Raw genomic sequence first — 20,921 nt, forward strand, 5'->3', positions numbered from 1 at the left:
AGTTACATAGTCTATAATTACTCCATGTAGATTCTTGCTGTTGTTGCTATTGTTAATATTATTTATTATTTTGGCTGAGACATGGAGTGATCAAATAAATACAGACTTAGAACCCTGGTTTTAATACACTTCTTTAAAATACACTTCTTTAAATGAATTGAGTGTTTATTTTACCAGCTGAATAAAAGAACTATACAAAAATAGTTAGATGACTAGAGGAGTAGTTGAAAGATATTTTAAAGCTCCCTCAATCTTTTTGTCTAGGCAATCCTTAGGTGTCACATGGCCCTCTAGTGGAAGGGATGCTCAGCTGGACCGAGGCAACTGCAGGATATTCCCGGGGAGTTGTTACCCAAGGGATTGCTTTTATTCAGGTAATCTTTATAGTTTGGATTAATTAGCTGGTTCTGACAACTTAGGTGATGGAATTTTGGAATAGGTAAGGCAATATTTTAAAGTAAATATCCCTGTTTGTGGAAGACTCCTAGATTAGCCCATTTCTTATTAAATACCATTGATCTTTATATTAAAGGATTGGTTGGGCTTTTTGTTGTTATTGTTGTTTTGTAATAGTTGTTGCTGTTGGTGGCAGTGGTGTGTTTTATTTTGTTGTTTATTTTTATAATATTAAATTAACTCTATACTTAATAAGTAATCATCCCTCATAAATAAGGCACCCCAAGGCTCTTTATTGCTTTATTCTTTTTGACCTTGTTTTTGGAAATAAAATTTCAGTGTTTTTTACTTTTTAAAAGTAATTTTGAATATTCATGTTTACATTCTTGAAACTTTGGTAAGCATTTAAAGTTTTGCTTTTCTATTTGAAGAAGTAGATAAATAGTGGAACACATTAAATAAATGGAAATGTAGGTGTCTGACTAATTTGCAAAAGGAGAAATAAGATTTTAAATTTTAAATTAGTTAAGGCAAAAAGAAGCATAGACCTAAAATTGGGAATGCTTATTTGTTTCTTACTTTGATACATTTTATTCCTATCTTGTAAATTCCCTGGCATTCTTTTTCTTAGGATTAAAGGGAGATACAAATTCATAACTTGAATTTGCCATTTTTAAAAATCACTTCTCATTTACTTTGGAAACTTCTGGATGGGTGAACAAATATAAATCAAGAATGCCAGTACAGTAGTGGTAGAAGTAGAGACTGACTTTTCCTTTTCTTTCCTATTCTCTTCTGAAGACTCTTATCATTGTTGAAATAAAACTGAGAGATTTCTGGCAACTTGATACTATAGCAAGGTGTTTTGTAGCAGTAACTATTACTAATGAAATTTTTAAAGACTATGAAATAACTGATAAACTTAGTGATAGCCTCTGATCCAGCAGGTACTAAAATACCTACTTTTTGATTTGCTCTCTAATATGTCAAAATGCAGGCAAAAATAAAATCTACAGAATATGATGAGAAAATACATTTTGTGATTATTCTTTGGGAAAGCATAATAAAAAATATGTAATGATGCAAGTGTTTTTAGTAATTTACACAATGTCAAAACACCGTTAATAGGGCAGTAAATTAATTTTTATAGAAGTTCTTTAAAGGTAACTAAGATAGCCTGCTTTTAAACTTTTAATAGGAATTTTTTCTGTTTATATTATCAGGGCGAATCAGCGCTTGATTTGGCAAAACAGAGAAAAAATGTGTGGATGATCAACCACTTACAAGAGGCAAGGCAAGCAAAAGGATATGACAATCCGTCCTTCCTTAGAAAGCTGAAAGCTGATAAGGTAAACTCATAACTGAAGATTTTTTTTTTTTTTTTTTTTTTTGAGACGGAGTTTCACTCTTGTTGCCCAGGCTGGAGTGCAGTGGCGAGATTTTGGCTCACTGCAACCCCTGCCTCTCTCGGTTTAAAGTGATTCTTGCGCCTCAGCCTCCTGAGTAGCTGGGATTACAGGTGTCCATCACCATGCTCAGCTAATTTTTGTATTTTTTTTAGTACAGACGGGGTTTCACTGTGTTGGCCATGGTGACTTCAGATGACTTCACCTGACTTCACGTGATCCGCCCACCTCGGCCTCCCAAAGTGCTGGGAATACAGGCGTGAGCCACCGCGCCCAGCTGAAGATTTTCGATATATAATTTTTTAAGTAGGATTCTTAGGCACACTTACTTAGCACGAGTATTTACAGCCTTTAATTTTGGCATTTATCAATGTAATTTTTTAAATATTATTATACTTAGAATAAATGAAGGTAAATAACAAAGTTTCCAAGGGCTCTTGCCTACGTGGTTGGTGACCTTTTGGGGCTGTCTAATAATTAAGAAGGATGGGTATATATGAAATCATTTAAATCTCCATTGGCTACTCGTGTAAATTTTGGTTCATTGATTCAACTGACCTTTGTTAAGTAATAGATAAAAATAAAGGTTTTTCTAGTGAATGTTCATTTGTTACTATGATAATAAATTGTGAAATAGCTTAGTTCTAATACATATCTTTTTAAACTACTCACAACTCCAGCTCTAACTTGAGCTTTGCATTCTTTTGTGATATGTTGTATACCTTTTTTCAGAGAGAGAACTTATATTCTTGACTTTTCTATGGAAAACTCATTTTAGATCATCCATATACCTTCAGTTTTAAATTGTATGACTGTTGGCGCAGTTGCCTAATTATAATAATATGATACTAAAACTTAGAATATTTTCCTCCAGAGGGGGGTCTAGGTTCTGCACAATCTTATTTCCCACAAAAAAGAAGTTAATTGCCATAGAGTTTCTTTATGTACCTAAATAATTGTCAAGATGTCTGCTAACTTGTCAGTAATCACAACTTGAATGGCATTAAGTCTTGAGTACCATCTTTTGTATATCGTGTTTAGGCTGTTCTAGTGGCAATGTTGATTATTTAAAGTTAATATTGATCTATCTGTTACTAAGGCAAAAAGACAAATTTAGGATAAAGAGAAGCACCCTTGAAAGCAGTGCCTCCTTTATTTAGAGGAGTTTGGACTCCTTTAATCAGTTGAAAAGTCCCCTGGTCCATTACTTAGAAGAATTAGATTCATAGTTTATAAACTTGGCTGTTTTCAGCCCTATAAGCTGAGAATAATGAACAATTTTTGCATGCCATGTTAACTCTTCTATTTAATTATTAGATATGATATAGAAAATGATTTATTTTGTGTTGCTCAGTTTTCTAGAATTTAGAGCAGTTTTGCTCAACAGAGTGAAAAATGGCTGTCTTATGATAATTAGGCTAGTAATAAAAATATCTTGTGTTACTTTGGAAAATCCCACAATATTGGCACTTTCGTTTTGTTGAATGTGAATATTTTGAAGTTTTATTTTATATATATATACACACACACACATATAGTCATAAATGACTTACAAATTTTAGATGTTGCATTAATATGTAAAGTTACTTATAGCATTATTAAACTGTACATCAGGTTTATGTGTTTGGATATGATTTTTTAAAAAAGAGAACTTCCTTAAAGTTTAGTGCAATTTTAACATTTGTGTACCATTGTGCTCAGTTCAGAAATGGAGTTTCTTTCCTGTTTTTTTTCAGCTTTAAATATATTAAACTTTTTCAGCTTTAAATATATTAAAATTTTTATAAAGGTTACCTTTAAAGCCTATGATGATTGGGAGAGTGATCTTTAAAGGTTGAAAGTAACCATCATATATTTAAAAATTATGATGATTAGGGGACCTCTGAGATTAAGCATCTATAATTATGTAGACTGTTCTTTCTTTTTCCATGTCACATTGGAAAAGTTTCAGTCATTAACATGTTTTGATTTGCTGGCCTGTGAAGTGTGTTTTATATTTAAAACTAAAAAGGAAACTAGTGACACCTAGGACTCAATAGTGTTTTATTTTAAAAAGTCATTCCCTTAAGAAAAATAAAAATGTCATTCCAAAAGAGGGAAAATATTTTTGAATAGTGCTGGTAGACAGATAAAGATGGAATCTTTAGCCAGGCGTGGTGGTGCGCCTATAGTCCCAGCTACTAGGGAGGCAGAGGCAGGAGGATTGGTTGAGCCCGGAAGGTTGAGGCTGCAGTGAGCCAAGATCATGCCACTGCACTCCAGCCTGGGTGACCGAGTGAGACCTTGTCTCCCAAAAAAAAAAAAGGGGGGGGACAATCTTTTTAGAAAACAATTTAAAAATATCTTAGAATTTTTTAAGTAAAAGGATTTTAGACAGGCATATTTACGGCTAAATAAGTCTTCTTAATAAGTTGGAGGGACATCTTTATATTAGTATTTAGAGGGGATTTGGGAGTAGGAGGGAAGTTGGCTATAAAAGGGCAATATGAGGAATCCTTTTAAGTAGTGGAAATATTCTATATCTGGACTATATCAAGGTTAGTTTCCTGGTTGTGACATGTTACTGTTACCATTGTTGTGATATGCTACTGTGATATGCTAGATGTTACCATTGTGGGAGAAAGCATATTTAGGATCTGTCTGTATTATTTATTACAAATGCATGTGAATCTATAATTATTCCAAAATAAGAAGTTTAATTTAAAAAGAGGCTTCTGAATCTAGGTGGTGGATAGACTTCACTATATAATTCTTTCAAATTTACTATATAGTTGAAAATTTTCCTAATATAAGAGAAAATAGATTTCTCACATAGCAGCACATCACCATTATATTTTTAAAGTACCATTTTATGTACCCATACACTCTCTGTCTTCTGAGTAGCAAATCTTCTCTAATGTCTTGATATAAAGTTCATACTTATTAAAAAAAAGAATTGGATTAGTTATTTTGCTACAGCATAAAATTAAAGCCTGAAATTGATGTTTAATTATTACTCTAAGTTAAAATTACACATTTAGTTCAGAAAATGAATTACAGTGGTCAAATTGGGGAAGACATGGTCATTTATATGAAAAAAAAATCCCACTTATTTCAGTGGAAGCCGATAGTATGAAAGGGGTACTAAAAATGTGTAATATAACCTTAGCTTTTAGAAAGATAAATATTCAGTAAGGAAAGCAGTGTTCATACTCTGCTTTGTTAGACCACAGCTGGGGTTTTTTTTTTTTTTTTTTCTTTTGGTGTGTGTGACAGGGTTTCATTTTGTTGCCCAGGCTCACGGCAGCCTTGACCCTTGACTTCCCTGGGCTCAGGTGATCCTCCCACCTCAGGCTCCTGAGTAGCTGGGACTACAGTACAGGTGCGTGCTAACATGCCCAGATAATTTTTGTATTTTTTGTAGAGACATGTTTTTGCCATGTTGCCCAGGCTGCCCTGCAACTCCCGGGCTCAAGCGATTCTCTCATCTAGGCCTCCCAAAGTGTTGGGATTAAAGGCATGAGCCACCATGCCCTGCCTTGAATATCTTACATAGTTTTGTGACCTAAGGTAACTGAACAGAGACTTGATAACTGGCTATAAGTTTGTGAAGGGCTCTTACATGGAAGAGGCAGTAGACTTTCTTTGGTTACTATAAAGATAAAATTGTGATAGAAGTTACCAGGAGTTATGTAGGTTTTATACTTACAAGTATGGACTTTCTAACAACCAGACCAGTACAGAAATGAAATGGAAATACCTTTGGAGTATTGAGCACTCTGCCTTGATCTTTGTTCAGAGACACATCTCTTCATTCAGTGAACTCTAGGAGCCTATGGATTGTTTGCTTTTATTCTTTATCTCATTTTAAGATTTTAATATACTGTTTATCATTTGAAATGTCTACTCCAGGCAGGCATCTTCAAGTTTCCTTATGTGTTATAATTCTTATACTATCAGTCATTCTAGTTGTCCTTGTCTCCCTGGTTATCAGTGCCCCTGTTAAAAAGGGGTGGTATTTTTAATGAACTGTTTGCTAGCCAGTTTATGTGTTAAGCAGGTAGTACTGTCTTCTGTATTTAACCATATAGAACCCACTGCTATAACTTCTGTTCTTATTTTCCACAATTTTAGCAAAGTTATTTACAATTGTTCAATGCCTGTCTCCAGAAGACAGACACCAGCACCTTGAATAGTACTGATACATAGCATGCAAATTTGAATGAATGAATTTCACCCGCTGTTGCATGCCTTCATAAAGGTAACAGTGATTCAGATTGAGATTACTTGAAACATGCAAAAACTTTCTAATTTTTTGTTTCTATACAGGAATTTCGGCAGAAAGTAATGTTAGGAACTCCTTTCCTAGTTATTTGGCTGGTTGGGTTTATAGCAGACCTAAATATTGATTCTTGGCTCATTAAAGGGCTAATGTATGGTGGTGTTTGGGCTACAGTACAGTTTCTTTCAAAGTAAGTGTGTTGTTTTTAACTATATTTTAAACTGTACATGAAATAATATAATTTGTACTCTTGTATAAAATTAATGTTTGTCTGTTGTACATTTGATCTTAATTTATTTAAATAATTTAGACATCTATATGTGAAATCTGAGATTTTTAAAACATTGTTATGTTATTAAAATGATTCAGAGGCACTTTAATGATAAAAGCTAGCATATAATTTTTAATGCTAAAACATAGTTTGAGAAATGTTTGAAATATTTCAGTAAAAGTGAATTTGAGTCTGTTGAACTCTAAGTATAACATACATATTGTTAATTTCTAGGTAATTATAATACTTGAGCTCGCCTTTCTATAGGAATTATATTTTCCTGTAGAAAATAAGGCATAAACAATAAGCAAGGAAGAGGTTTTATTTCTAGTAGCAAGGTAAAGTCTAAGCATAGTTATGAAGTTGGCTGAGTTTTTAAGATTTTCTCCCTCTTTTTTCTTTAAACATCATGATCATTCCGTTTTCTTCTTATTCTTAAGTCTCATTGCTCTAAAGTTGCCTATCCAACAAACCTAGACAGGTATCTGTGATCTAGAATTTCCCAACTAATTTCTAATCCTTTAGTATCTTATTTTCACTTGCATTTCTGAAAAGAATTCTGAAAATAATTCACACAGAGATGAGAATGACTAGTATTATAATATGCTGAGTGGCTTAAATCTAGTTAGTGAATCTCATTTTAGTATTTCTAGGAGCTCCAAGAGGTATAAATAGGAAGTCACTAAGACTTCCTGCCTATATGGATAGTTGATTCTGTTATGTTTAATAAATGGATTAATGTTTATTTTTCCCCAATTTTAAGTATTAAAAACACAACCCTTCAGTTTCACTAAGTTGGCCAGTTCATTCTGCTTGAAAAGATGTGCTCCAACTTTTGCTGGAGTGTTATAGGTAAGGAGAAATAATGATGAAACAGAGAAAAATGTGAGGCTTGGTTTGTATTCATTTGTCAAAATTTTTAACACATCTTTGGTGAATAATATGCTGGATGATAGCTACTATATATACTAAAGTCAGTTATTGACTTTAAGAGAATAGGAGTGCACTAAAATTCTGAAATTGAAAAGTATATGGAATATAATTTAAATTTGGGGGGAATTAAAAGGAACTTCAGAATCTTGCTGAGTCCTTCAGCTGTGAACTAATTTTTATTGATGACTATGAAAAATTGAGCATCCTGAACTCTGGATTCTGGTGAAACCAATGCTTACTGTACAAAATGTGTGTCATTTTCATTTAAATAAATATTCATTTTTACAATGAAATATGCAGCTCATATTTTATAAAACTTGTGTTTTACAGATCCTTTTTCGATCATTCAATGCATAGTGCATTGCCCCTTGGGATATATTTGGCAACCAAATTCTGGATGTATGTGACGTGGTTCTTCTGGTTTTGGAATGATATCCTTTGGTTATAAAGATCATACCTAAAACAAATTTTGTTTGTTATTTGAACAGATGTTTAATAATTTGACATTAGGACTGAACTACTCATTCATAATACATTAAAATAGTGTTCCTAGAAAAATTATATTATAAATTATATTATAAACTAATATAAATAATGTTTTTAAATATTTAATAGGTTGCTTTTGAAAGCTGTCTTTAATAACAGCATATAAATAATAGTAGCTATCATTTATTGAGTGTTTAAAAGGCATTTTTTGACTACTCATTTAATCCACATTTCATAAATTAGTATTGTTATCCCCCTTTTCCCCCTTTTGGTTCTATATTTTTTATTTTTATAGATTCAGGGGTTACATGTGAAGGTTTGTTGTAGGGATATATTGTGTAATGGAGAAAAGAACAAGCATCCTTATTTCAAAAAATGGGTAAAGGACACAAACACAGACAGACATTTCTCCAAGGACATACAAGTGGCCAAATGTGAAAAAATATTGGACATCACTAATCATCAGAGAAATGCAAATTAAAACTACAATTTCGCACCAGTCAGAATAGCTATTTTTAAAAGGTCAAAAAGCAACAAGATGTCAAGGATGCAGAGAAAAAGGAACACTGTTGGTGGGAATGTAAATGAGTACAACCTCTGTGGAAAACAGTATGGTATTTCTCAAAAAACTAAAGATAGAACTAATGGCTGGGCGCTGCGGCTCACACCTGTAATTTCAGCACTTTGGGAGGTCGAGGTGAGTGGATCACGAGGTCAGGAGTTTGAAACAAGACTGGCCAATATGGTGAAACCGCATCTCTACTAAAAATACAAGAATTAGCCAGGTGTGGTGGCACGTGCCTGTAGTTCCAGCTGCTCGGAAGGCTGAGGCAGTAGAATTGGTTGAACCCGAGAGGCAGAGGTTGCAGTGATCTGAGATGCACCATTGCACTCCAGCCTGGGTGACAGAGTGACACTATGTCTTAAAAAAAAAAAAAAAAAAACAAAACTACCATTTGACTCAGCCATCTCCATTTTATAGAGTCTTAGTCTTTAATCAAGTTGGGATTGAAACTTGTATTTTTCTAACTAAACATATTTTAAGCCTTTCTACCAAATGGCAATTTTTATGTTTTGGTATCAAACTGTTTTCTCTAAATATTTTTTTAATACCACTACTTACTTTGTTATGGTAAATAAGAGTTAAATCTTCTCACCTCTTTTGCCTTCATGAAAAGGTGTTTCATCTCTTTTGCCTTCATGAAAAGCATGTAATGCTGTATTTTCACACATTTGCTAACTTGAGCAAATTAACAGTGTAGTATACTTACCTATTTAAACAAAATTTTAACTTTTTTAACCCGTTACCCAGGTTGGAGTGCAGTGGCACAATTATGGCTCACTGCAGCTTGAACTCCTGGGCTCCAGCAATCCGTCTGCCTCAGCCTCCCAAGCAGCTGGGACTACAGGCATGCACCACCACGACTGGCTAATATACTTTTTAAAACTAATATAATTGAAATTGTAACTGTGCCTGTGTGCCACTAAAGAAAGCAAGCCAATGCCAATTTTTGATATTTTTACATAGAAAAAGTTCAGTCAGCAAGTTAGACTGATTTATTGTAATAAAGGAACATGTTTCGTAAGTGTTAATTAAATATTTTTCAAAACATTACAAAAAGTATATGATATGTTTTAAATGGTATGTAGTTTTTGGTGACTTGTAACTGTTCTAAACAATTTTAGTTATTAATACCTGGTTTCGTTTCACAGCCTTGCATATCATAATATTGTATTCTTTTTATTAAGTCTCCTTGTGTTTTAGTTGAAACACAAAATGTGCTTATTTTATTTTTGAGACCTAAGGCACAGAATTGTAACTACACTTTTAATTCTTAATATTTTTACTGCATTATGTAATTACTTTCAGAAAGTATAGTACTTTTAAATATTTTCTTAGTTTAAGTATCTATTGAAATTCTTCCATATGGCAGTTTTCACTAGCAAATTCTGGCCTTTTATTATACTTTGACTTAAAAATTGTTCCTCAAGGATTTATTAAGCATTAGAATTGCCATATTAGAACACTTAGTATGAGTAAAACAGATTGGTTGGTTTTCATTACCTCATCTATTTTAAGCTTACAATAAGCATTGACCTCTGAAATGACTCTAGTATTCCAGACATTTTCTAACTTTGTGTTTTCTAAATTGGACATTAAAGTTTATGTTCAAGGAAAAAACTGAGAATCAGATCTCAAAATAATGTTAAACTGTTTCTGTACTCCTGTTATGTGTAAGTGGCAAGAAGCAGGAAAATCAGTAACTTACCAAATAATGAAAAATTAATGCTAGAGAGCATTATATAGTAAAATTTCATTTTTTTTCCTTTATTCAGAGTTAGTATAAAATAGCTAAAGCTAGGGAAATAGTATAAAATAGCTAAAACTGGGAATTGAAAATAAGAGAGGCAAATTTTGAAGGAAAGACCAGAACAATCAAGTCTGTTTAACTTACCCTATTTGAATACTTCTGCCTTTAAAATAGATTGGTATAGTTTTCATTTTGTAAATACATTGAATAAGTTGCATGTAAATTTTTCAAATAAAAATTGCAGTATGAGAATACCAAGTTTTATTCTTACATGTCTGTAAAGGGGAGATAATAGTAGCACTGTCTCCAAGTTCTTGAGAAAATAAACACCTGAGGACATATCTGACATGTAAAAAGTGCTAAATAAGTGCACGTTATCATTTCTGATGACTTCTGAAATCTAAGTTTATAGCCAAATTGATTTTAAATATGGATTCCCAATTTTTTTTTTTGTTTTTATTGTCTGTTTTTGTGTTAGATTTTGTTTTGTTTTATTTTGAGATGGAGTCTCGCACTGTCCCCCAGGCTAGAGCGCAATGGCATGATCTTGGCTCACTGCAACCTGTCTTCCAGGTTCACATGATTCTCCTGCCTCAGCCTCCCGAGTAGCTGGGATTATAGGTGCACACCACCATACCTGGTTAATTTCTTAAATTTTTAGTAGAGACGGGGTTTCACTATGTTGGCCAGACTGATCTTGAACTCCTGACCTGGTGATCCGCCCGCCTCGGTCTTCCAAAGTGCTGGGATTATAGGCGTGAGCCACTGTGCCCGGCCTGTGGTTTTTTTTGAGACATGGTCTCACTGTGTCATACCCAGACTGGAGTGCAGTGGCACAGTCATGGCTCACTGCTGCCTCAACCTCCCAGGCTCAGGTGATCCTCCCACCTCAGCCTCCTGAGAAGCTAGGACTACAGGCACAAGCCACCATGCCTGGCTAATTTGCGTATTTTTGTAGAGACTGAGTTTTGCCATGTTGCCCAGGCTAGTCTCAAACTCTTGGACTCAAGTGGTTCTCTCGCCTCAGCCTCCCAAAGTGCTGGGATTACAAGTGTGAGCCCATGCCTAGCCCACAGTTTGTTTGAACATTTGTGTATGTGTATATGACACTCATGGAGTATGTGATGAAATCACAAATTAATTTAAATCCCAATTATGCAGAGGAAAACCATATACTTTAAGTTATAAAAAAGCTGTATCTGTAGGCCCTCTACGATTTTGGAACTATGTTTTTCTCCCAGTTTTATAAAGCCAGTAAGAGAAGCTTAAAAAACCTCTAGGAAGGGAACAGAAAAGAACACAGAGTGGGTTATAATGGAGGCACAAAGGATGTTAGACAGGAAATAGCCACAAGGCTTATAATATATGGTGCTGATTCAGGTACCTTAAGATAAAATAGCAGTTGTCCAGGATCACTTCTGATGACCTCAGGCTCCTTTCTGTTGCTTTTACCACTTTTCTTGTGCAACTCATGGCTACATATGTAATTAAAACTGATTTAGACTAGTTTTGAAAACTAGAATTATAGCTGTTTTTCATTATTCACAGTAGTTCTGTAAAGTTGCTGCAAGCACTGAATTAGAAAATACTGAACCATTGTTCCTAAGAGAAATACAGAGTTAGGTTCCTATGTGGCTCTGGTCACAACAGTATTGATCATCAGTTGATCACTACATAAACTTGTTTACATGTGCTTCTGTTTTAAAAAACCTTATTTAATATGTATTGTTGATTCATTAATATTGAACTTATGGCCAACAACACTATAGCTCATTCCTGAATGAAGCTTATCTAACACATGTATTTTTTTTGTAAAGCACATCACAGCCTCCTTGTGCTTAAGAGCATGATAGCACTTCAGCACTGTGCTTGAGGGCCCTTTTAAACAGGAAAATCAACACAAAAGCACAACAGTGTGGCCCTAAATAGATCATGTAAAGGACACTTGTTTATAGTATGAGAACTAAAACAAGACAGAATGTTGCTTTGCTCAGCCTCAGCTGAGAATGTGCGCATTGGGTGACTCAAATTTTTCACTGTTTTGTTCATGCCCGTTGAATTCATGGCACTTTTTCTGTGCCGTGAATATTGATTTTGGTGTTACAAATAAATTTTATCATGGAGGTGTGGGGATCAACTGTATAAACTTTGTTTTGGTTTCCTACGTAATATGATACCCAGCTTATTAAGTTACTTAATAAGTGTTTTTATGGTGATAATGAATTTTACATTGATGTAAACTGTTTGTTCTAGTAAGTTCTTACTGTTCCATTCTTTGAATAATTATTTCCCCATAAAACACCTTATGTTTATTTGGTGCTTTTTGGTTTATAGTTTTTCAGATATATCATTTTACTTGGTTCTCCAAATAATTATTTGATTTTTTTAAAAAAAACTATACAAATCTTAATACCATTTTCTAACTGATGGAAAGACTGAGGCTCTGAGAAGTTGTTACGTCTTGCTCAAAGTCACATAGGTGGGAAATTATTAAGAGTTTGGTTTTGGACTCAGCTTTCTGGCCTGATTCAGTGTGTCTTCAAATGTCCTTATATTATACTCTGAATATAATTTTAAGTTCATAAACCCTCCTGGAAAACAGTTTGGAAGCCTCTAGAATGATCTTTAAAAATACCCTTTAATCGGTTGGGCGTGGTGGCTCATGCCTGTAATCCCAGCACTTTGGGAGGCCGAGGCAGGTGGATCACGAGTCGAGGAGATCGAGACCATCCTGGCTAACATGGTGAAACCCCGTCTCTACCAAAAATACAAAAAATTAGCTGGGCATGGTGGCGGGCGCCTGTAGTCCCAGCTATTCGGGAGGCTGAGGCAGGAGAATGGCATGAACCTGGGGATACAGAGCTTGCAGTGAGCCGAGATTGTGCCACTGCACTCCAGCCTGTGTGACAGAGCGAGACTCTGTCTCAATAATAAATAAAAATAAATACCCTTTAATCTCTGAATCATATGTCAGTAGATAATCAGATGTAAGACCAAAGATTTATTTACAAGGATGTTTCTCGTCGTATTATTTATAGTAGGGGAAGAAATGAAAACAACCTGAATAGCCAGCCTAAATAGGGTGAGAGTTTTATCAGTTACGCTACCTATGGATTGGTATTACATAACCACTAAAATACTTTCCTGCCTTAATGATATGGGCTCATATTTAAGATACAATAAGTGAAAAAATACTAAATTATATTTACAGAATGAAGTTTAAAATGCACAAAGGAAAAGAGCTGGAAGTGAAATATGTATCATTTTAGCAGTGGTTATCTCTAGGAATTGGACTCGAGTGATTTTATTTGGTTTCTTGCATTTTTGTTTTTAAAAAATTTTTCTCTGACTATGCTTCTTTTATTATAATTAAACAACTCTAAAATTCACTGACATAGTATAGTCATCTGCTTATTGTGTTGACAACACTTTTGAAATATTGACAAAAGTTTATTAGAAATTTTATGTCTGAAAATAAGTAATTTTTCAATGTGGCTTTAAGTTAATTGAGCTTTAAACTCAAGAAAGATATAAACTGTGCAGAATCTGGGATGATTACATATATTAAAAAATCAAGAATGTGCAGAATTAATTATCTCCCATGCATTTCGTCTTAAGCATTTTTTTCTGTAGGTTACTTGTTAGACTTCTCTATTTTCTGTGTATCTCTCCCAGTGTCCTTTTAATACCCTCTAAGCTTTTTAATGTCTGTCTTCAGTTATCCAATCACCACTTTTCATGAGTTCTAACAATATTGCTATAAATATTTGTGTATATCTTTTTTTCCCCACAAGAGTTTCTCTGAGGTTATTAAAGATATTCTGTAATTTACATTCTCAATCATGTGCATTTGACTACTGTAAATGAAGACGGATGTGAGGGGAAGGATCAGTATCTTTTTCCCCCCATTAGAGAGGTCCTTGTTCCAGCACACCTTTTCTTCACTCAGTTGCAGTCTCAAACTTGATATTCATCACGTTTCCTAGGTACGCTGGTTTATTGATCTGTCTGCCTATATTAACACTGTATAATCTCATTACTGTGGTTTTGTTCTTAAATTATATCAGAGCAGGGTAATTTTTCCAAGTTTGTTATTTCTCAGGAATATCTTAGCTCTTTTTGGCCTTTTGCTCTTCCATTTAGATTTTTTTTAGAATAAGCTCTTTGAGTTCCGTGAAAAGCCTTATGCCTTTTTTTTTTTTTTTTTTTTTTGGCAGTCTGCTGTGTTGCCCAGGCTGGAGTGCGTTTGTGCAATCTCAACTCACTGCCACCTCCACTTCCTGGGTTCAAGCAGTTCTCCCCCTTCAGCCTCCTAAGTAGTTGGAATTACAGGCATATACCACCATGCCTGGCTAATTTTTGTATTTTTAGTAGAAAAGGGGTTTTACCATGTTGGCCAAGCTAGGCTAACTCCTGAACTCAAGCGATCTACCTGCTGTGGCCTCCCAAAGTGTTGGGATTACAGGCATGAGCTACCATGTCCAGCCAGTCTTACGCCATTTTGATTGAAATTCTGTTTGAGCTGTAGATTAATTTACAGAAAGTAACTACTTTTGATACTTAGACCTTTTATGTTTTTTAATGAAGTCATATAATTTCTTATGTAGAAGTTTATATCTCTTTTTAGATTTATTTTTTTAAAGAATTTTAATTTTTTTTAAATTATGAATTTTTTTATTTTTAATTAAAATTTCTGTTTGTGTCTGGGTTATAGAAATGTAGCTGATTAGTTATTGCCAACAACCTTGCTAAAGCCTTTTATTATTTCTAATAACTTGGGGTATTTTGGATATATGACATGGGATAATCATATGTATAAAGACTGAATTTTGTTTTTCTTTCTACTCTTTATAGCATTTAGCTCCTTTAGTGATCTTATTATATTAGCTAGGATCTCAGTACACTGTGGAATAGACACAGAATGAGTATCCTCATTTTGTTCCTTACTTTAAAGGGTATCATCTTTAAAAGATTGACTTTAAAGGGCTAGTATTTTACCAATGAGTGTGATTTTATAAAGTGTTTACTTGGATTTTATAAATAACCTCTCCCTCTACACCCCCCCCTTTTTTTTTTTTTAACTTTTTGTGAGTTGTGTATGTTTTTTTCTTTATGCTTTTAATATTAAATAATATATTAATAGATTTTTCTAATGTTGAACCACTTATGCATGCCTGGAGTAAACAAACATGGGCATAATGTCTTATTTTTCTGTACATTGCTGGATTAAGTATGTTACTAGTTTTGCATGTATATTTGTGAATGAAATTGTCTTATAATTTTTTTGTATTGTCTTTGTTATGTTTTGATATCAACATGATAGCCGCAAAACGGGTGGAGAATTGTTCTTTTTTTTAATGTTCTTTGAAAGGGTTTGGGTTAAATTGAAATTATTAACTACATGTTTATTAGATTTTGTAAAATCATTTTACCTGGAATTTGCTTTATGTTAAAGAATTTTGTAATAAATAGTTTATTTGGCTCAATTGTATATTTATATATTTTAGTGATTTGTCCATTTCTTTTCTTTTAAAATGTGCCACATTCTCTCTGTTTTTTTAAACTCAGCTGCTGTGCCCCCCTCTCATTCCTGGTATTAATTAGAGCTATTTTCTAATCTATTTTATTGGATTTTTCAAAGAAACAACTTTAGGTTTTATTAATCCGTTCTATTTTCACTTTCAGTATGTTTTATTTCCTTTTGTCTGCTTGTTTAGTTTTTTCTTTAGCTTATTAAATTGTTTAGTTTTCATTGATATTTTCTATTAGAAACATTTAAGTTTAAAAAGTAACATTTTATATGCTACCTCAGCTGCATTCCATACAGAAGATTAAGCTTTTAGTTGAGTTGCTCAAGTCACTGTATCATTACCAAATTTTTATCTGTTTGCAGCATCATTTATTGAGAGACCTATGGTAAAATCTTCTACTGTGCTGCTATATTTAGGAGTTTCTCTTTGTGGTTCAGTCAGTTTTTTGCTTTACATATTTTGGAGTTTCATTATTAAGTATGTATAAGTTTAGAATTCTTTCTAATGAATTGAACCTTTTATCAATATGTAGTGACCCATGGTAAAAAGCATTAGCAATGACTATTTATTTTAATTAGTATTGCTTTAAATAATTTATGGCCTTGAATTTTAGACATGTCACTTGCAAATAGCATATAGCATATAGGAATAAGCAAATCTTGAAGAGTGGACACTACATTTCTGAACCAGTTTACCTTTAGATTTTGTTTATTTATCATCTCTGGTCTCCATAGGGTTTTCTTACTTGCAGCTCAGCAACACATTTAAAATGATTTAGGTTTTTTTTGTTTTTTTGATACAGCATTTCACTCTGTTGCCCAGGATGGAGTGCAGTGGCGTGATCTTGATTCAGGGCAACCTCTGCCTCCCAGGTTCAGGTGGCTCTTGTGCCTCAGACTCCCAAGTAGCTAGAATTACAGGCATGCGCCACCACACCTGGCTAATTTTTGTATTTTTAGTGGAGACAGGGTCTACAAAAACTAAAAAAATTAGCCGGGTGTGGTGGTGCGTGCCTATAGTCCCAGCTACTCAGGAGGTTGAGGCAGTAGAACCCTTTGAGTCTAGGAGTTCGAGACTGCAGTAAGATATGATTATGCCACTGCACTCTGGCCTGGGCAACAGAGTGAGACCTTGTCTCTATTAAAAAACTCTTTACTCAAGAACACATTTGTTACCATTGAGATTAAAAAACAACCAGTATGTTTCAGAGGATGTTAATCATTGTCCCTCAGATTTTCTTAATATACAGTGTGTCTTTTCAGGATGCAGTATTTAAAATGGAGGTTATATTTGTATACTATATGTAATTTATAAAAATGAAGGTTTTCTTTTATCTGAAATTTTCTGTTAGGATCTCTGAATTCTGTTTGATGTATTTATTACTTCTGGGATAAAACTATCCATGTGTTGAATTATCTTTGTCATCTGTGTTCATACTTTTGTCTCTACTCTTTATTATTATCATTAATATTATTTTTTGAGATGGAGGTCTCACTATGTTGGCCAGGCTGGTCTTGAACTACTGGGCTTAAGTGATCTTCTTGCTTTAGCCTCCTGAAGAGCTGGAATTATAGGTGCATGCCACCACGTCCAGTTTTTGTCTCTAATTATTGTTTTGAGTTTTCTTTTTTCCCCTCATTTACTAATTGTGAGTCTTTTTATGCTCCTTGTGTTCATCTTTATAAATTTTTAGTTCATATATTGTATAATGGTTTTTGTTTGATCTCAGTCTGTCTTTTTTCTAGAATCACCCTTTTCATCTGGTTCTAATTGTTTTATGATCTTATGTTTAAGATTTTATAGGATTTATATTTTAATTTAATTATGAAGCATCTTTGGTTAATTTGCCTTTGTCCTTAATTTGTCTTTGTCCAAATTTGCGGCTGCTTTCCATACTGGGTTATTTGCTTTGTGAATGCTGTGCACATTTTTTCTGGTTTATTATTTTTGTTTTGTTTTTAAGTACACTAGCATAGTTGTTATGCCATTTCTTTTCATCTTTCATCTTGCTCGTGATTGACCTGGGCAAATATATTCAGACTTTTATGTTTTCTCGGATATATTTTAGAATAATCTTTGAAGTTTTTCCTGTCCTGTTTGGTACAAGGATATTGAAGGTGTATGACTGCCTTCAGTGTTACAGTTTGGCTAAATTTCTATTCATTTTTATGTAGCCTAAGAAAAAGAGAGCTCAGTTGTAAATTCTTGCTCAGAAACTTGTATTTAGCTGTCTTAAGATCTTGCTGAAAGTTTTTCCTGAGGTTTTATTCTACGCGGCCTTAGAGAGAGAATGATGTCGGAATTATCCCCCACCAGCCATCCCCTCAATTTTGTTAAGTCACCTTATTAATGACAAGCCTTGGTATTTCTTGATACTTAGTGGAAGCCATGCAGTGGTATTCAGGGACTTATGTTCCTGAAGTGGTTTTCTTGAATTGTTCAAATTATCTACTCACCATTTCAATTATTTTTCTCCAATTGAGTGGGGCTGAGGAGTGGAATATGTATTAGTCAGTTCAAGCTGCCATAATGATATACCAGAGACTGGGTGGTTTAACAACAGAAATTTGTTTTCTCACAGTTCTGGAGGCTGGTAGTTTGAGATCAGGGTGCCAGCATGTTTGAGTTCTGCTGAGGGCGGTCTTTGTAGCTTGCAGATGATGACTTTCTTGCTGTGTTCTCACATGGTGAGGAGAAAGGGTAAGAAATCTCTCATTCTACTAAGGAAGGCCACAATCCTATTGGATTAGGCTCCCACCCTTATGACTTAATTTAAGCTTAATTGCTTCCTAAAGACCACATCTCCAGATGCAGTCAGATTGCAGGTGTTAGGGATTCAACATATGCATTGTGAGGAAACACAATTTAGTCCATAGCAAAGGGCCAGGGTGAAATGGGTGAGAATTCTCATCTGCAGTTTTTCATACTGCTAGTACAGGTGGAGCAGGATTAGGAGCTACCTCAGGCAGCCTGCCTCGCTAGAATCATCATCTTTTTGTGGCCTTCAGTTTTGAACTTTATGATACAATGTGGTCTGTCTCCTTTCCGAAGTTGTTGCCAGTATTTTGAGAGGCACTTGGTTTGTTTGATTTACTGTTTTTAATTCATTTTGCTGAGTATTATGGTAAATAAATTTAGTGTATGAATTTCTATTTTTGAAAGAAAGCCTAGTTAGATAAATTTGTTTAAAAATAAAATGAGAGCTGCATTTCATAGCAGACATCAAGAAAACATCCAACTAGGTTAAAGAATTAAATGTAAAAAATGATTCTATAAACATTTAAGTGAAAACATTGATGGTAAATACTTGTTTTATCTTCAATTGGAGGGCTGTTTAAACATAAAAGCAAAAATGTAAATTAAAACAATAAAATAGCAGGTATTTGCCTCTTAAATTGGCAGCATTTTTTCATTACTGCTAATGCAAATGTACTGATCAGTCGTGTTGTTAGTGGGGTTATAAATTGGTATATCTTGCTGGAAAATAGTATAAAAGTGTCTATATATTTATATCTCAAGCCTTAAAAATGTTTATACCTAAATATATTGTTTCCATAATATTTATTGGCATAGGAAATTGTGTTGAGCACTTTGGCAAGGCCGAATAGCATAGGTCATATGAGTCTGAGTTTTAATACTTGCTCTACCTCTAACTCACTCTGTGATCTTGGACAGTGTAGCTTCTGCTTCAGTCGTGTCATCTGTAAAGTGGGGATAATAGCAGGATTTATCATAGGGTTCTTGTGCTGCTTAAATGGCACATAGTTGGTGATTAATATATTATTTTGTTAATAATTAGATACATTATGATACCAGTCATAATTAAAAATGCAGAATACCAAAATTAAAAGAAGTTTAATTCTGGGTTGTAGAGTTCTTGTTTCTGTCTTTATGCTTTTTTTAGTGCTTTCTCATTTTCTCTAATAATAAAATTAATACTGAAAACAGCCATATATTCATAGAGTGTGCCTATTTCTGTTAATTTTTTTTTTTTTTTCTGAGACTGAGTCTCACTCTGTTGCCCAGGCTGGAGTGCAGTGGCGTGATCTTGGCTCACTGCAACCTCCGCCTCGCAGGTTCAAGCAATTCTCCTGCCTCAGCCCCCTCAGTAGCTGGGATTACAGGTGCGTACCACCATGCCTGGCTAATTTTTGTATTTTTAGTAAAGACGGGGTTTTGCCATGTTGGACAGGCTGCTCTCGAATTCCTGACCTCAGGTGATCCACCTGCCTCGGCCTCCCAAAGTGCTGGGATTACAGGTGTAAGCCACCGCGTCCAGCCTATTTCAGTTAAATTTTTAAAATTAGTTTGTCTAATCTACTGCTAAAGCTAAATTCAATCTACCATTTGAAGATACCTAATTTCTTTATCATTAAAGAGCAAGGAAAGACATTTTTAAAGTTCATTCAGTATTTAATTCCTTAATATACCTTTCAAATATGTAGTCATATATTGAGCTGACCCCCTGCAAATTTAATCCAGGTCCTTAGAGTTTGACTTATTTATTTACATGTTACGTTGGCACCTTTTCAAAACTTGTGATAAATAAAAGTGCTGCCCCTGAGTAATGTCAAGCCTCAGCGTTCTACACACTTTATTCTCCAGAATAAACAGCTGAAAGTTTGACTTCTTATTTACTCTCTGCTGGCTATACCAGTATATTTTGTGGAATAAGATTGGAAAAAGTTGGGGGAAAAGAGGATTGGAGAAAAAAGGAAAAGATAAGTCACTTTTGAATATGCCAAGTGATAATAACTAATCTTTTCTTCCGTCTTTTGTTTCTCCTGTATGTCAAGTGGCTATTTTGAGTGTTCTGGTATTTTCCAAACAAATATAGAATGATTTCATTCAAGAAGCTGTTCTTTTTCTGTCTGTGCTTCATGAGAAATGTAAACAGTGGGTACACATCATAATGTCAAAAAATCTTATGAAATTCTTGTATGATACTTGTATCTACATAAAATCTTACAAATGGTATTTGAGTATACCTGGTATTTTGTGTCTCAGAAATGTATTGCTCTAGCGACATTGCTTTATTTTTTATAGTATTATTTAAATTGTTTTTTGATAATTTACTTATGTTTATAAATGCCTAGTATATTTCCTATGTTTTTATGAGATAGAAAAAATGTGAACATATAAACTATTTGTTTTAAGCAAGCTTATATTTTTTCTGAAATCAATTTCAGTGTGTTCAAAAAAAGGCAAAAGTGAGAATTTTTCTTTTTTGACTTTCCTATAGTTAAAAGCAATCTTTTAAATATACGAGTATGATACCTGTAATATTTGGTAGATGCATAAAGATTGCAGTGCATATACATAAAG

The 20,921-nt window shown here is 33.9% G+C and overlaps 1 protein-coding gene across 2 annotated transcripts in view; it reads left to right on the plus strand.

Moving 5' to 3' along the window:
- The window catches only part of ZDHHC17 (zinc finger DHHC-type palmitoyltransferase 17), an 89,897-nt gene that overhangs the window by 57,003 nt on the left and 11,973 nt on the right, over positions 1-20,921 (plus strand). For both annotated transcript variants that reach the window (XM_054443366.2, XM_054443365.2), the window contains 3 exons: positions 1,620-1,745; positions 6,111-6,253; positions 7,598-7,698. In XM_054443366.2, the coding sequence (XP_054299341.1) occupies positions 1,620-1,745; positions 6,111-6,253; positions 7,598-7,698 (370 nt within the window). The remainder of the gene's footprint in view (positions 1-1,619; positions 1,746-6,110; positions 6,254-7,597; positions 7,699-20,921) is intronic.

This window comes from Pongo pygmaeus, chromosome 10, assembly GCF_028885625.2.
Source record: "Pongo pygmaeus isolate AG05252 chromosome 10, NHGRI_mPonPyg2-v2.0_pri, whole genome shotgun sequence".
Classification (NCBI taxonomy): Eukaryota; Metazoa; Chordata; class Mammalia; order Primates; family Hominidae; genus Pongo; species Pongo pygmaeus.